The following is an 18,675-nucleotide window of genomic DNA, read 5'->3' on the forward strand; positions in this document are numbered from 1 at the left end:
AGCTAATGGTTCCTCAATAACGCTAGCAGGTAACAAAGATAACCAGGCCAGGAAAACTCCAAGCCTCTGCCAAAGCAGAGAGAGAAAGAAAGAGACATTGAAACCACAATTAGCTGCCAGCATGCCAGGATACTCACTCCCTGACAGGGAGCAACACAACTACCATATTTCTCTTTTCCAAGGTAAGAACTAGCAGGAGGCTAGCTGTTTTCCTGCAGCTGGTTATGTGAAATCATAAAGTACCTTAATATTAAGCAGGAGAGTCTGGGTGCCACATAAGAGACTTGCAATTTTAAAGGTTTCTTAAATCTTCCAGAGTGCACTCTAGCTTGATGGCCACAAGACTTAATAGATATACTTCTGACCTCCGAAGTAACTCCAGTTAAAACTACAGCTGAATTCACAAATTTGATGTTCATTTAGATTCTTGACTATGCCTTTTTCCTCTCAGTTGCTATAAAAACCTTTCTTGCTAATTCACTAGCATAATGGTACTGTTTCTTTAAAGTGGCATTCATTCCTTGTAGTTTGTGGGTGGAGTCCCAGGAGGCGGGACTACTTAGACATCACTGTGATGGCCCCACCCTCTAGTTCTAAACTGAATTTAGTTGGAGAGTTCCAGCAGGAGGTCATTGAGCTTGTGACAGTGTCATCTTATGAATAATGCTGCTTCTTTAGGTTTGCTGGTTTCTGTGATTAATTTCCTTTGTTTTCTAGATTTCAACCTTTAATTTTGTATTGGGATTAATTGCTTTTAATTACTTTTTTAAACATATCCTTCTTTGCTCATCTGAGAATTTTGATAATATTTTTTCATTTTTTATCCATAAATTGCTTAATTATAAAGATTAAATGTGGGACTTGTAGCTTGTGGAATAGAAGTTAAAATCTATTGCTAGCTTCTGTATGAATATCTGCATGTTCTCTGTATGGCTAGGTATTATTATAACAGATAAATAAGCGTACTTACATAGAGTAGGGCTGCCAGTGTGGAATGCAGTTTTTGGCTACTTCCCGGTTTGCCTCAGCAGTGTCTAGGTTATCGTCCAATTAAGATGCCAAACATATGACAAGTTTTCTGATAAGCTGAATTAAAAATATAAGAAAAGACTAGAAAGTCTGCTTTCCGTTGTAATCAACAAATTGTGTAAGAATGTTCTGTGACCTTTGGATGAAACTGAGCTTAATTTTTTTAACCGCTTTTTTGAAGATCTCTGTTATAAAATGCAACTCAACTCAATATGACTAAATAAAAACTTTTGAAGATAGGAAATGCAGGGAAGATCAAAAGGAGAGCCAAACAACAAAAGCATGGAAAGTGAATGCCTCAGTAAAGAGTCGAGAAAAATCAGGTAGCATATATGTACTCACTAGCCATCCCACGCAGCTTTGCCCGCGTATTAGTGAAACAGGTCAGTAAGGAGAGCCCCGCCCAGCTCTCTACTTCTGAGGTCATGCTTCACCCTCCCCTCGGCCCGCAGCCTCTGTCTCAGATTAGCGCAAATATATCGCTCCTGCAAGTGAACTATGATTCTTAGCGCAATGAGAAAAGTCGCAAAATCAACCAGAATGTTCAAGCAAATTATAGAAAAAAAAAATCCAAATCCGTTAAGTAGTTCTCTCGTTCGCTAAATAAGTGGAGTTACGGTTACACCCCGTGGCAGACACGTGAGTGAGGAAGGCCCCGCAACCTGATGAGTCTCTCTCAGATTCACGTTAATAAATCGGCACCGCAAGCGAGCTATGATACTTATGGCGCTTTTCCACTGCATAGTACGGCACAACACGGTTCAGTTCAGCTCATGTTTGGGGGGGTTTCCACTGGGAACAGTACCTGGTACCTGGTCCTTTTTTTAGTACCACCTCAGCCGAGGTTCCAAGCGTGCCGAACCGTTACCAAAACGTGACGTGTAAACTCTGCTGGTCACTGATTGGCGGAGAAAATCGTCATTACTGCGTCACTGGCTATTCTTTTCTTTAAAGGTACACACACGCGGAAGTTTGTGTCCCGTCTCTCCATCGCTGGACGCAGTTTGTTGCATAAGTGGATGAATGTTTCTTCAGACATTCGAAAGTTCTCCAGCCACTGAGTGTTTGTAAAACCGGGAACAATCACATCCCACCACTCTGAAGCACGGTTAAATGTCCAAACAGATGGTCTGTTGCGGCGACTTTTTTGCAAAATGTGGAAGATCTGTAATATACAGAATCAGCATTTTAATGTTACACTGGCAGTTAAGTTCATTTTATGCTTTGCAACAGTGATAAAAGTTAGCTAGTGATGTGCTTTTTTTTAGATGCTTACCCTTGCGCGTCGTCAAGCTAAAGTGTTGTAGTTGTCTGCGTGTTGTTGTAAAAGTTCCACGGTGTCACGGCAGTAGAGGCGGCGCAACTATAACGACACGTGAATAATCCCGCCCACTCTAAAGCGGTACTAAACTGCAGTCGAAACGCAAACCGAGCCGAACTGAGCCGAATCAAGGTGAGCTGTACTGAACTGTGCTGTGCCGTACTATGCAGTGGAAAAGCGCCTAAAGCGTGATGAGAAAGTCTCAAAATCAATGGAATGTTCAAGCAAGTTATAGAGAAAAAGATCTAAATCCGTTAAGTAGTTCTCTTGAAAAGCGGACAGACATACAAACGGGTCTAAAAAACTACAAGAAATTTCGCGCTTGGACCACAAAATTTTAAAACCGTTTCTTAGCGAGCACCTATGGGCCAAGGGTAACCTACATTCCAAATTTCAAGTCCCAAGTCATCATGGTTCGGGAGATTTCGTGATGAGTGAGTCAGTGGTATTTGGCTTTTATAATAATAATTCATTACATTTATATAGCGCTTTTCTCAGTACTCAAAGCGCTATCCACACAGGGAGGAACCGGGAAGCGAACCCACAATCTTCCATAGTCTCCTTACTGCAAAGTAGCAGCAATACCACTGCGTCACCTGTGAGTTTATATACATATAGATAAGTGTAGGGAAAGGAATCAGGTCAATGTTACAAGCAGCATAAAAATATCTACAAGGAACAAACAAGAGAGGATGGAAAAAAATCATAAAAATGAAAAACTCTGCAAAACAAATATATAATCCTTGCATTATTCTTTGAGTATTTTATTGGTAAAATACTGGAGCAGGTGAATTGTAAAGGGGAATTAGAAAATGCAGAAAGTGAAACAGCAGATTCTGTAAGATCACATGTGAGGAAGTGGATAACATCCTAGCGGTAACAGGGCCTACTAAGGATTATAGAGGGATCTGGAAATTGTAGAGAGAGACGAGCTGCTTAGATTAAATAGGCTGAAATAAAATAAATCACCAGGATCAGATAATATTCATCCTCGAGTTCTTAAGGCAGCTAGAGAGTATGTATATAAATTCTTGACGCATATTTTTAGGAATTCACTGCACACTGGAGAAATGTTGAAGAACTGGAAAATGACAAATATAGTCCTGTTATATAAAAAGAGTGATCGGGCAAATCCAAGTAACTAAAGGTCAGCAAGCTTAACGTGCATCACAGGTTAATTAATGGAAGGAATTATTAAGTATAAGATTGAGGAACACTTGTCAAGAACAGGAGTTGCCATACGTTCAGAAGAGGGAGGTCATGTCTTACTAACATGCTGGAATTTTATAAGAAAGAAACAAAAGGATATGATAAGACTGGAGCTTATGATTTTACTTATCTGGACTTACGGAAAGCATTTGATAAAGTGCCACATGCGAGGTTGGGCATCAAATTAAAAGAAGTTGGAGTTCAGGGTGATGTGTGTAGATGGGTGCAGAATTGGCTCAGACACACAAAGCAGAGGGTTATGGGGAAAAGAGCCTTATCAGAATTGGCTGATGTCAAGAGTGGTGTCTAACAGGAGTCAGTACTGGGGTCGCTGCTATATTTAATATCTATACATGATATGGATAGGAATAGAAATAACAAGCTGGTAAAGTTTGCAGATGATAACAAGCCAGGTAAATTGGCAGATAATCTGGAATCCGTTGAATCATTACAGAGGGAATTGGACAGCATACAGGCTTCGGCAGATTTGTGGAATAGGAAATTAAATGTTAGCAAATGTAAAGTATTACACGTAGGAAATAAAAAATGTTAGGTACCAATTGGCACGCTTTGTAAGAATGGATTAGACAGTGTTCAGAAGCCATTAAGAAGGCTAAGAGAATTTAGGTAATCTAGCGGCCTGATGTGTGGAGTACAAGTTCAAGGAGGTTCTGCTCAAGCTTTATAATACACTGGGGAGACCTCATCTGGTGTACTGGGTGCAGTTTTGGTCTCCAGGCTACAGAAAGGACATAACAGCACTAGAAAAGGTCCAGAGAAGAGCGACTAGGCTGAGTATAGGGGTACAGGGGATGAGTTATGAGAAAAGATTAAAAGAGCTGAGCTTTTTTAGTTTAAGCAAAAGAAGATTAAGAGGAGACATGATTGAAATGTTTAAAATTATGAAGGGAATTAGTCCAGTGGATTGAGATGGTGACTTTAAAATGAGTTCGTCAAGAGCACTTGTTAAGGTTAAATTTCACACAAATATTACCTCACGATGGCAGGAGATCAAACAATGTGTGGTGGGTGAGAGACGTCTTCCACAATGGCACAGGCTCTACACAGACAGCGTGTCTGAAAAATGGCCTTCATCAAGGAGAGGGAGACCCCTATGATCCTTAAAACTGTCCACACTACACTCTGCAGAATGTTGTACTCATTTGCTTTGCTGTTCCTAGTTATTGTTATCATTGTTGCAGTCGACTCCTAGTCAAGTGACATAGTTAGCCCGCCAACTTGGTGATTTGAAACTTCAGCTATGATTTTTCCATTATGCCACACTGGCCATGAGGAACAATGTGTGTTAAAGAGGAAAGAGCAGGAAAGTAATTATTCATTAGAATGTGTGTTTTTAAGCATCTGCCGTCACTAAGTAACAACTGCAGCTTTCGCTTACTTTCACAATAATAGCCTTCTGGAATTTCTGATGTGAATAAAATTAAATTTGTATTCCTGGTCTGCAGCCCAGAATAAAGCTCATCACCCAGGTAACCAGGCTTTTCTTGAAATCTTTAGCATGAGGAACAGTATGTGTGGAAAATCTTAGAAACGAAGAGCACAGCCCTGACAGAAAATATTAGGAAGTATTTCAGTCCAGAGCTTTGCCATTTGTAGTAACATAAAACAAATGTCACATCCATTTACACCTACAGTAAACACAGAGCAACTCTGGAGGAAGGAGAGGGCAGGAAATGTTTCTGGCTCCTTTAAAACAAGTTGGGGAATGAAAGGGAGAGACGGAGAGAAAAGCCAAGAACAAGTCCCCTTAGGATACTCTGCAGCTGCAGACACTATGATGAGGTTCTCAACACCAGCTACACATCATGAATCGAGCCATTCATAAAAAAGAAAATGCTGGAATAAAGCAAGGGCATCAGTACAAATCAGACTCTGCCTGGAATGGGAACGAATATTTCTCGAGCCCAGGAGACATCTACTGCTCACACGTTGTGAGATGTCTCTGCCACACATTAAAGATCCATTGTCACCCCGTGCCCTTGGCTAGTCTTGATGAAATGCTGCCTCCCATCTTTGTGAAATGTACAGTGGAATAAGAAAGTATTTAGACCCCTTCACATTCTGTACACATCAATGTGCTGTAGACTTTATTTTACATGGATATATTTGCCATCTGTGCCCATCAGTCTACAATCCATGATCCATAATGTCAAACTGAAAACATGTTTTCAGGAAATTAAGCTTGCAAATGGCACCATCCAACAGGACAATAGCTCTAAGTACAAAGCAAACACAATGAAGGAGTGGCTCAGGATCACCTCTGTGAATGTCCTTGAGCTGCCCAATCAGAGCCCGGACTCGAACATCTCTGAAGAGACCTGATAACAGTTGTTATCACAGGCATGCACATAGGGGACAGCTTAAGGGCTCTGGTGATTACAAAAACCCGCCACTCCAGGGGTTGGCGCTGTGTTCAAATGCCTTTTCTCTTCCTCCCTCCGTAGACTGGATGATTGACAGCTGTGCCATCTCAGGTATCAACTCCAAGAACATTCACTTGGACCCGCCTCTTTCTGCTGGAAGGATTTAGGAGCGGAAGTTTGGCCATTCTGAAAATAGTTCACTTTGGAACTCATGTCTGAAAAGACATTATCACAAGGTGTCTCCATGCGTTGGTGCATTCTAATTATACAAGGTCACCAGGGAGGTGCCCAGACTCTTTATCGTGCTCAGTCTATTTTCTTACACTCTCCACTGAAGGTCTTCAACCACCCTGCAGAGAAAAGTGGTAGGAGATCTCCAAATTGTCATGTTATACCCAAGAAAACTCCAGGCTGTAATTGTTGCTAAAGGCCTTCAACAAAATAGTGAATAAGGGGTCGGAATACTCGTGTCAATGGGATATTTCAGGTTTTTATTTTTAATGAATTAGCATGTAATGTGAAGTCAAGCAAAATGCCACATTTTATTTTCTAACTAAAAAGATTACAATATGCAGGCTTTCAAGGCAACTCAGGCCCCTTTTTCAGGTAAGAAAAATTTACAAAAATTCCTAAAATCTTGTTTTCGCTTTGTCATTTTGGGGTATTGAATGTTGTTTGATGAGGCAAAATATGAATTGAAATAAATTTGAGCATAATGCTGCAACACAATAAAATGTGTAAAAAGTGAAGAGGGCTGAAAAGTTGCTGAAGGGACTGTGAACAAATAACAATGGCCATAGTATAAAAAACAGTAAACGTTTTTGTTTTTGAACGACATGAATGATGCTAAAAGAAAAAAACAGAAAGCAAACATATCAGTGATAAAAGCAGAATTTTTAAAACAAAACTGGAAATCGATTCCTGATGTATATCACTGCCATTCTTCTTTATGTTGGGTGTATGAGAGGTGATGATTTCTGAAAGCATATTATGAAATGGGCACTTAACTTAATCACTTGAGTCAAGGTGCTGGAGGAAGAATAATATAGTCAAAATAGTTAATCAATTCAGCAAATTTACGTTGCATTTTGTAATATTTTGTTGAAAAAAAAAAAATTTAAATGGGCTCCACCAATAACGGTGCTCTCTTCTGTATGGGTTCAGACAAAGTATAGCGTTTTCCAGCTTTCATTTAACAATTCAAAAAAATGAGTAAAAAAAGTTGAATTGCATAGCCCAATTATTCCTGAAAAATGTATGCAGTTTTTCTGTTTTATATGAGTGACAGGAACTGTCCAGTTGGCAGTGTTTAATGTTATCAATTAACGTCATGCTGAATGCCATCCTTCACAATACCAGCAGATTGAAATTTATCAAAATACAGTTGTGGCCAAATGTTTTGAGAATGACACAGATATTCATTTTCACAAAGTTTGCTGCCTCAGTTTTTATGATGGCAATTTGCATTTACTCCAGTATGTTATGAAGATGCGGTGGGCTGGCGCCCTGCCCGGGGTTTGTTTCCTGCCTTGTGCCCTGTGTTGGCTGGGATTGTCCCCTGTGACCCCTGTGACCCTGTAGTTAGAGTATAGCAGGTTGGATAATGGATGGATGGATGTATATTATGAAGAGTGATGAGATGAATCGCAATTAATTCGCAATGTCCCTCTTTGCCATAAAAATGGACTTAATCCCAAAAAACTCATTTCTACTGCTGTTGTGAAGAAGGCTTCAGGGCAACCAAGAAAGTCCAGTAAGTGCCAGGACCGTCTCCTAAAGTTGATTCATCTGTGGGATTGGGGCACCGCCAGTGCAGAGCTTACTCAGGAATGGCAGCAGGCAGGTGTGAGTACATCTTCACGCACAGTGATGTGAAGACTTTTGGAGGATAGCCTGTGTCAAGAAGGGCAGCAAAGAGGCCAATAAATACATCAGGGACAGACTAATATTGTATTCAGCAAACGGTACAGGGATTGGACTGCTGAGGACTGCTGGGGTAAAGTCATTTGCTCTGATGAATCCCCTTTCCGATTGTTTGGGGCATCAGGAGAAGAAAAGGTGAGTGGCGCTACCATCAGTCCTGTGTCATGCCAACAGCAAAGCATCCTGAGACCATTCATGAGGGGGGTTGCTTCTAAGCCAAGCGAGAGGGCTCACTCACAGTTCTACCATGAATAAAGAATGGGACCAAAACATCCTCTGACAGCAACTTCTCCCAACCCTCCAAGAACAATTTGGTGACCAACAATGCCTTTTCCAGCATGATGGAGCACCGGGCCATAAGAAAAAGCGATAACTAAGTAGCTCTGGAAACATAAAATCGAAATTTTGGGTCCATGGCCAGGAAACTCCCCAGACCTTAATCCCATTGAGAACCTGAGGTCAATCATCAAGAGGCGGTTGGACAAACAAAAACCCACAAAATCTGTCAAACATCAAGCATTGATTATACATAAATGGGCTGCCATTAGTCAGGATTTGGCCCAGAAGTTGATTGACAGCATGCCAGGGTGAATTGCAGAGGTCTTGAAAATGAAAGAAGGGCAAACACTGCAAATATTGACTCTTTGCATAAACTTAACGTAATGGTCAATAAACGCCTTTGAAACTTAGGAACTGCTTGTAATTCTACTTCAGTATACCACAGAAACATCTGACAAAAAGACCTAAAAACACTGAAGCAGCAAACTTTGTGAAAACCAATACTTGTGTCTTTCTCAAAACCTTTGGCCAAAACTGTACATTAAAACGGTGTTACGAGAAGGACTTCATCCTCGTTGAGACATGTTAAACTTAATACACCACTTTAACAGGTTAAAATTCAATGTGCTGTATGCCATAATGGAGAACATGTGATATGGCACTGACTAGTTGGCCACTGACTCTGCATGTACCATACAACTCTGTCTCAGCACTGTATTCTTCTCCATCCTACTGATTCATCTCCCCCACAAAACCCTGAAAATTATTACATCATGTTATTTTCATTTTTAGCATTTCAATCTAGCACAACAGTCCTTTCACCTCAGCAGCTTGTCTATGTCATTCTCTCATCTCTCCAACATTGTTTTAAAAACAAAAGGAGACCCTACCCAAGATTTACTGTAGTGCGCCTGTCCTGTTGAGGAATGGACGGGTACTTTTTTGCTGAGTTAACCAGGAAAAGCCCGTAAAAAACAATAATAATAAAAAATATATATATCTACCAAATCCTAACGATAGAGAATTAATCAAAGTTGAGAAAACAGGCAAAGCGGTCAAGCCAAGCGAAACTTACGAGAAAAACAAAAGAAACTCTTTTTTTTTTTTTTTTTAGAAGTTGCATCCAGAGATCAGATAATGAAAGGAGCATTTAGCCAACGTTCTATCCCATTGCACCGATCACCTGCGGGTCACGACCTTGAGGCCGCACCCCCTACAAACATGGGACGTGATGCTAGCGATGGCTCTAAAAATTGGTGGTGGTAGAATGAGTAGAAGGACCTGAAAATAGCAGTCGAGACATTATAATTGACAAAATAAAATCACACAAACCTAGTCATGACGGGTCCTGTAATTTGCTCAGTGAGTGTACACTATAATACTGTATTTGACATCACTAATTTTTTTTTTTTTTACCATCACTACCTAACCTTGAGAACTCATCTTAAGAGTTATCCTCACCAGTTTTGTGCCTTATATATAAACGTCTACGCGTGGAAGTGTGTGTGTGTCTGTCTGTCTGTCTGGCCCGGAAGTGCGAGGCTACAGCATGAAGCTCAAAGAAATCGACTCTGTTGCCAAAGTGAAACCGCCAAGAAAGAGAAACTCACTTAGCCACTAATATATAAGCGAGGCGAGCACAACAGTAAAATGAAACTCAGAGGAGAGAGATACTCGCTTAGTTGCTGATAGACAACGGAGGATAGCGCATTGGGAAAACGAAACCGCTGAGGAAAGAACACCTCACTTAGCCGCTAATGCACAACCAATGCGAGCATTTCGGCAAAACGAAACCTCAGAGGAGAGAGAAACTCGCTTAGCCACTAAAACACAAGCGAGTTGAGCACTTCGGCAAATTTAGACCCCCAAAGGAGAGAGAAACTCGTTTAGCTACTGATAGACAATGGAGGAGAGCACGTCAGTAAAACCAAACCACAGAGAAAAATGAACCTCACTTTGCCGCTAATGCACAACCGATACGATTGATTGATTGAACTGCCAGAATCCATGGTTTCTAGGAGCCCAGGCTTTTTACACCATGGAGTTACACAGCTAGTTATCAGATAATTATTTTTAGTTCTTATTTTTAAATATTATTTTAGGTTTTAAATATTTTTTTTTTAATATTTAAATGTGTGCTGTTTTTTTACTATTTTAATTTGAAAACCAATGTCGAGTCCTTCTGTGGTCTATATAAGAAGGTTATTGTACAAATAACCAAAAATGATCAAAATATCCAGCAGGACTATCCAGGCATCTTTCCTGTATTCTTTGATAGATCTTATAAGTACCCCCTAAGCAGAGGAAACGTCAAACTTTCAAAAAGGTACATCAGACACAATATCACACACTCTTGATTGTAGGACTCTCCTCATTAAGATTGTGTCTAAGATACTGAGATGCTGCTCTTAAGTGTTTCCTCTCTGCTAAGCTCAGTTCATATACAGAATTCAGGTGTGTTCTTGAACTTTAACACAATACTGAAATTTTATCAAGAAGCTTGACACTCCTTGACCTTCTCACCATTTTGCTCCTGCTGGTGGCTCTGCAGGGGAAGAGTGTGCACTGAATGCACAAGTCGCCCGTTACTGATGACAGCCATGTCGTTTTGGGAAACTGCCTCGATCTCGTTGTTGGAGGAGGGGGAGGCCGTGGTTGGGATTTGGCAGTACCTCCCAGTGAAAGTAGGCGGACAGAGGCAGCGGTCCTGCTGGATGCATATTCCTCCATTCTGGCAGAGAAGTCGGCACAAAACTGGAAAAAAACAAAAAAGATCATAGGTAAGTACACTGGAAAATTCTGATGGCAGGTTTAATAAAGAACTAAAGGGAAAAGGAAAATTGGGAAGGTGCTGTAAACATGGGAAATTGCCAGCACCTACAGTATCTGAAGGGGTTTGAGGTCCAAGCTGCACAGACTGGGCAGCCTTCTTGGTGCTGAGTGTACCGAAATACTGGTTGGTCCCCATAAGCCTCCTTATTAACTTTGTACACTTTTTTGAAGATATTTTTAAAGAACAATTCTAAGGATACTGTAGCAGGGTGAATGAACAGGCTGGGCAATGCCAAATGATTTAGAGCCAACTGGGCAAAACTCCATCTAATTATAACAAGTTAATCAAATAAAATGAACAAAAAAAATGCAACTTAGTGCACCGCTTGAGAGTGTCACACACACATGATTAGGGGCCAGCCAACGGGCCCGACAGAACACGAAAAGATGCGGGATGAGAGTACAGGACAGCGTATCAATACCTTTCTCTCTTCCTTGCGAGAAAGGTAGACATAAACGGACATTCCAAAGACAGCCTTGAGACAACAAGAGCCAATGCACTTCCGCACCCACTAACAGTCCTCCCGTGAAGACTTCATTTCTGGCTCCATGCGATGTCGTGACCTCCTTTCCTCTCTGTTTACGTCACTCTCATTTCCCCTACATTTATGATCCATCCGGTTCCAACTCGATAAAACTTCCCTCTGTCAACTGTTCATTGTCTGTTGTGCAGTTTGTATGCCAACGACCGGTACCTCAGAGCTGTTTTCACTGCCTGAGTGGTACACACTATAGGGGGACGGTTCCCCAACCCTCAATCTGTTCTGTCTGTGTTCTTTATACTTAACAAGAGGTAAAGTCTTCTCTTAGAATGACTTAGCAGCAAGCTCTGATCTTGATCTGTGCAGTAGCAAGGCCAGCACTGAAATGAGACTCCGCCTTCAGGGAGCATTCTGTTTTTATACTGGGTGGGGCAGAAGAGGCGGGGCTTTCTTTGCTTCAGTGCCCTCAAGGGGCGGTTTTCTCAAGGTTGTGTGGGAATAAAGGAGACAAGACCTTTAGCGACTCTGCCCCCTGTCATCCTAGGGTGGTACTACTTACTTTAGGCGAACCGGGAAGGTGACCCTTTGGCATGCATATGTGACAATTGTGTGCTTTACATGCTTAGGAAAAATGATATCTCTTTACAAGATTTTATATAGTGCTTTACATGTGTGTGTGCCCTGTCGAGGGTTTGTTCCTGCCTTGTGCCCTATGCTAGCTCCAGCAGACCCCCACAACCCTGTTCAGGACTAAATGGGTTGGAATATGACTGACTGACTGACATTACACGTGGATCATAAAGATTTTCCTGCGAGATGAAGACTTATAGACAACTCATTCTATGCTACTGAATGGTTCCATTCATTCATCCATTTTCCAGGCTGCTTGTCTTGATAAAAGTGGAAGTGATGAGAGATGTCAAGACTTGGTTCCTGTCAGTACAGAGACACATCTGTTGCTTTAGTTTGCTGAGCTACTCCTTCTGCCTTGGAATTAAATCAGTAATGCCGGGCAAAATCCTAATTTCAGACCATGGTGCTTGAAATGGCCACTATGCATAGTTTGAGACCACAGATAACAATGAATATTACTTGTGCGGCGAATGACCGGGGCCCTTGCCCGACTGGGATGCCTCTTCTGTATATGGTCCGTGGGAAAAGGCATGAACAGTACTTCCCCTGGGATGCTAGATGGCAGCCCCCCTGGGTGGCAGTGGTGCTTCGGATTCCCGCAGGGCTCCATGGGAGATGGAGTTCTCTACGACCTTGTTGGAATACAGGGGTGCCACCAGGGGGTGCTGCAGTGGTTCCTGACCCCATGTGTCCACCACACTTGGAAAAGTAAGAGTTTCATACAAAACAATAGCTGTTCCTTCACGACCTTGAAGCACCACATTCACTTTCAGTCTCCCATTAATATTTAGCCACAAGTTAGCAATCAGTCATGGCCAGGGCTGGCACAACTGGGAGATCACGACACTCTGGTCAGGGTGGTGTTTTCATACAAGAGAATTTATTTTTAAACATTATGAATTAATAATGCAAAAAAAAAAAAAAAAAGAAATTTAAGTGTGAACTGTGAGTTACATGCTGCACATACCAAATGCTTAAATTATATATTGCTTTTAAAAATTGCAAAGTGTTTTACAGTAAATATCTCAGTACTGCAATTCACGGAGCTTTGCCACACTGCCAGCATCTGCACATTTTGTACCTGAACGTTGGTAACTGACGTTGCCATTTATATTCCCGAGTTTTCACATATTGTGACTGATTGCTAAAAGAGCAGAATCTCTTTGAATGTTGGCCCCCTGTTTAATTAACAAAAATACACAAAAACCGTGGAAGGTGGCACCACGAACAACGACGGCTTGAACAGACCAACAAATCAATATAAATCAAAATAACTCATAGGAGCTCTGTCCAGATCAGGTTCCGGGTCCAAAGTGAGACACCATCTTCCTGGACCCTCCAATTTTATACAGGATGGCACAGGGAAACAGGAAATTCTCAATTGACATTCAAGGTACGAATAAACACAATAAAAAATACATCTAATGCTGAAATGTGTTATACGGGAAATGCAATTAGTGATGGTAATCAATATTCATTTTAGGTTTTGAAGAAAACATCATGAAGGTGTTGTTCATTTCTCCATCCACATTTTGACAGCCTGTTGTGGAAATTCTGCATTGCTCGATGTAACACGTCAAGAGGAATGCCAGCGATTTCTTCTTCAAACCTCATTTTTTTAGTTTAGCAATGGTAGCAGGACGTGTGCAGTACACTTGGCTTTTAAGATGTCCCCAGAGAAAAAAATCACAGTGAGATCTGGGGGTCTCAAAAGCCATGGAATGACGCTCCTTCCAAACAATTGCCGAACAGCTGCCATTGATTGTCGGGCAGTATGCGAAGTGGCTCCACCTGGGGACTTCATTTTTAAGACTGAGCCCATTTCTTCTAAATTCCACACCCATGTTGTAATCAATTGAGCAGATGGGACACGATCATGACATCCTAACTGGTAGTGACGCCTCAGTCACACTCTCAACATTCTTATAAAAGGCTTTCTCAGCGAACACTCATTGCACACCACTCCACTGCTCCATTATAACTAATAGCAAGGGGTTCTAAATGAGAATGCTTTGGTCCCAAACAACTGCCAACACGCCAGGGTCACCAACATCCAGTTCCAAAATTTCCCGTTTGCCTGCTTTACACTGTAGAAGGGGTGGGGCCAGTTGTGGGCACTGTGGGCGGAGTTGGTTGCCCTCAGTGGGCGGCTCCTTGGTTATGTGGGTGGAAAAGGGGAGACAGCTACCCTGAGTGCCCCCTATCATCCTGGAGAGCTAACGGCTTAATTCAGTAGAGTCAGGAAGGAGATATCCAGGTGCACATTTGTGACAATAATGCTGTCATGTTGTCTATACATTGACCAGATATTGTTTATAGTCATATATATATATGTCACTTGTCAAATTTTATTAATTTCTGGAATGTTATTAAGGTGTCAGTCACAGGTACAGTAAGTTTGCAATATGCTGACTGACAAATGGACAGTCAGTCCAAAAAACAAACAGTGAGCATCAGGAGATAAAGCAGAATCAACAAACAAGCTAAGGGTCAAAACGAAAAAGTCAAAAAGTGGGAAACATCAGAGCTAAAACCAAAAATCAGAGCTGCAATTCAAATAGCCAGTAATCAAAAATTCAAAGAAAGCAAGTCGCTAGGATTGGTCAGATCTTAGATCCTGTTTTGGGGTGACATTTATGTTCATGCAACAATGACATCACAAGCAACCTGACCCCAGTGGATTATGGGAATACCCTGATGGAAACAGATGATCCAAAAGCCACAAAGTGGCAGTGCTCATGGCTGCTTTGTTATAGTAGGCATTATGCCATCCAAAAGATAGCGTTTACCTGGCATCAGCCAAACCCAGATTGGTCCCTCAGACTGCCAGAGAGTGAAGTGTGATTTATCACTCCAGAGAACACGTTACCACTGCTCCAGAGTCCAATGGTGCCATGCTTAACACAAATTCCAGTTGAGGCTTGGCATCGCACATAGTGATCTTAGGCTTGTTTTGCAGCTGCTTGAAGCTCCTGACCCATAGGCATTAGGCTGATGTTGCTACAAGAGGCAGTTCAGAACTCAGAGGATTGGCACACTGTGCACTTCAGCACTCGACGGCCCTGCACTTTTTTTTAACTAATTCTTTGTTAGTTGTGGTAATTACAACTTAAAGACACATGATATCCAATATGGTGTTCCACAAGGCTCTATCCTGGGTCCGCTGCTCTTCTCAATCTACATGCTTCCGTTAGGTCAGATTATCTCAGGTTACAATGTGAGTTACCACAGCTATGCTGATGACACACAGCTGTACTTATCAATAGCACCTGATGACCCCGACTCTCTTGATTCACTAACACAATGTCTGACTAGTATCTCAGAATGGATGAATAGTAATTTTCTCAAGCTTAATAAAGAGAAAACTGAAATTTTAGTGATTGGCAATAATGGATTCAATGAGGTTATCAGAAATAAACTTGATGCATTAGGATTAAAAGTCAAGATGGAAGTAAAAAACTTAGGGGTAACTGTTGACTGTAATCTGAATTTTAAATCGCATATTCATCAGACCACTAGGACAGCATTTTTTCACTTAAGAAACATAGCTAAAGTTAGACCTCTTATATCACTGGAAGATGCTGAGAAATTAGTTCACGCGTTTGTTTTCAGTCGACTAGATTACTGTAACACACTCCTCTGAGGACTAATCAAAAAAGTTGTCACCTTCTCTCCCAGCTTCTTGCTAATGGTTTTGTAGCCCATTCCAGCCTTGTGCAGGTCTACAATTTTGTCTCTGACATCCTTGGACAGCTCTTTGGTCTTTCCCATGTTGTAGAGTGTGGAGTCTGCTTGATTGATTGATTCTGTGGACAGGTGTCTTTTATACAGGTGACTAGTTAAGACAGGTGTCCTTAATGAGGGTGACTAATTGAGTAGAAGTGTCTAACCACTCTGTGGGAGCCAGAACTCTTAATGGTTGGTAGGGGTTCAAAAACTTATTTCCCTCAATGAAATGCAAATCAATTTCTATCTTTTATTTAAAGTTATTTTTTCGATTTTCCTTTTGATGTGCAATCTGACACTGTTGAAATAAACCTACCATTGAAATGATACTGTTCTGAGACTTTTCATTTCTTTGTCATTGGACAAACTTACAAAATCAGTGAGGGGTCAAATAATTATTTCCTCCACTGTAAATCGTTTGCAACTAGTGCAGAATGCAGCTGCTAGAATCCTAACTAGGATAAGAAAATCCGAACACATCTCTCCAGTTTTGATGTCACTACACTGGTTACCTGTGTCATTCAGGATTGACTTTAAAATTCTGCTTATGGTTTATAAAGCCTTAAATAATCTCGTCCCATCTTATATATCAGAATGTCTGACACCCTATATTCCAAATCGTAACCTCAGATCCTCAAATGAGTGTCTCCTTAGAATTCCAAGAACAAAACTTAAAAGAAGTGGTGAGGCGGGCGGCCTTCTGCTGTTATGCACCTAAAATCTGGAATAGCCTGCCAATGGGAATTCGCCAACATAGAGCAATTTAAAACACTGCTGAAAACACGTTACTTTAACATGGCCTTCTCATAACTTCACTGTAATTTAATCCTGATACTCTGTATATCCAACTCATTATAATAACTATTCATGGTGGCTCTAAAATCTGTACTAACCTCTACTCTCTCTTCTGTTTCCTTTGCCGGTATCCTTTTGGTGGTGGCGCAAACTCAAAGCACTGTGATGTTCCAACAATGATGGACTGAAAGCCAGAAGTCGGTATGATCATCAACATCAAGTGACTCGGTGAGAACCCTAACTACAAAGAGGACTGTTTCATTTATGTTAGGTAGAATGCCCAGAGGGGACTGGGCGGTCTCGTGGCCTGAAACCCCTGCAGATTTTATTTTTTTTCTCCAGCCATCTGGAGTTTTTTTTTTGTTTTTTCTATTCACCCTGGCCATCGGACCTTACTCCTTTTCTATGTTAACTAATCCATCCATCCATCCATTTTCTAACCCGCTGAATCCGAACACAGTGTCACGGGGGTCTGCTGGAGCCAATCCCAGCCAACACAAGGCACAAGGCAAGAACCAATCCTGGGCAGGGTGCCGACCCACCGCAGATGTTAACTAATGTTTTCTTATTTTAATTTCTTATTTTGTCTTTTATTTTTCTTCATTATGTAAAGCACTTTGAGCTACTTTGTGTATGAAAATGTGCTATATAAATAAATGTTGTTGTTGCTGGTGCACTGTGAGTTTGCGGGGTTTGACTCTTTGTGGCTGAGCACTTGTCGCCCCTCAATGCTTCCATTGTGTAATAATTGAGCTTACAGACCCAGAAGAAGAGAAATTTCACATACTGTGACCACTTATGACAGTGCCATGTTTAAAGGCACTGCGCTCTTCAGTACAACCCATTCAATACCAGTGCTTGCCAATGGAGTTTGCATGACTATGCACTTCACTTTATTCACCTGTTAACAATGGGTATGGCTGAAATATCAGAACTCAGAAGTTTGGAGGGGTGTCCACATACAGTTCTCCATGCAGTGTACCTGTATAGTAGAACAAAACCGCAATATGTAAAGATAAGAGGTAAACGAGCCATGGCAGCACTTACAATTCTCAACGTGTTTGGCAAAAAAGTTTGTCCAATGTTTTCCCTGCCTGTTTGTTCATCAAGGAACGGCTTGTAAATTGCTGTCTACCTCACAAATTAAAACTGCACAGCTCTTGGAAGGCTTTGTCTCTTAATGCCTCAATGTTTATTTAATACTCACCTCAGGAAGGAACTGGGAAATGGAAGTCCAAAGCACACCCCAGAGAGACCACAGGAAACCGGAGTAGCATGACCCCCAAACCAGACAGTAGGAGGCAGACAGCCAAGGACTGCCCAGTCTGGTGAAACCCCATTTAGGAGCACAAAAGGAGACATTCTCTGGGAAGGACTACCACCTGAGGGACATCGGTGGTCAGTAAAACTAAATAACAGGCTTACAACTCCATCTAAATCAGGGGTGTCCAACTCCGGTCCTGGAGGGCTGCAGTGGCTGCAGGTTTTCATTCTAACTCTTTTCCTAATGAGTTTCCAGTTTTCACTGCTAATTAACTCCATTTTTCCCTTCATTTTAAGAGCCCTGTTTTTAAGGATTCAGTCCTCTGAATTGATTTCTTTCTTCATTAAATGGCAGCCAAACAGAAATGAGACGTGAAACGAGCCAACAGATGACCAGCTCGTCAAACTCCAGCCAGTTTTTTAATGAGAAGCCGATTCTTGCTGTTAATTAAAGCCGTCATTGAATATCCTGACTTGTTGCTGCTCTCATATCGCCACAGCAGGCTGTTGATTTCCTGTTTTTTCTAAGACCACCGTCAAGATGTTTTGGTGACCAGAGCATGACATGACTGAGGACTTCACCTTTCTTTATTTTCAGGTGAGCTGGTCATGTGGTGGCTTGTTTTGTGTCTCATTATTGTTTGGCTGCTCATCTATACATATAAAGGAGAGTTGGGATCCGAGAGACTGTGTTTGTGTGTTTCAGGAGGCATGGAGAGTTAAGGTGGGTGGGGGAGGCATGTGATCATCTCCCCTGCCATTCATGTCATTTCATTCACTTCATTTCGCTCTGAGCTGA

General features: G+C 41.5%; 1 protein-coding gene across 1 annotated transcript in view; it reads right to left on the reverse strand.

The window, feature by feature from the left end:
- LOC120538740 (latent-transforming growth factor beta-binding protein 1-like) overlaps positions 1-18,675 on the reverse strand; it is a 616,227-nt gene that overhangs the window by 206,259 nt on the left and 391,293 nt on the right. The window contains exon 6 of the mRNA XM_039768171.1: positions 10,669-10,899. Coding sequence (XP_039624105.1) covers positions 10,669-10,899 — 231 coding nt within the window. The remainder of the gene's footprint in view (positions 1-10,668; positions 10,900-18,675) is intronic.

This window comes from Polypterus senegalus, chromosome 11 (assembly GCF_016835505.1).
Source record: "Polypterus senegalus isolate Bchr_013 chromosome 11, ASM1683550v1, whole genome shotgun sequence".
Classification (NCBI taxonomy): Eukaryota; Metazoa; Chordata; class Cladistia; order Polypteriformes; family Polypteridae; genus Polypterus; species Polypterus senegalus.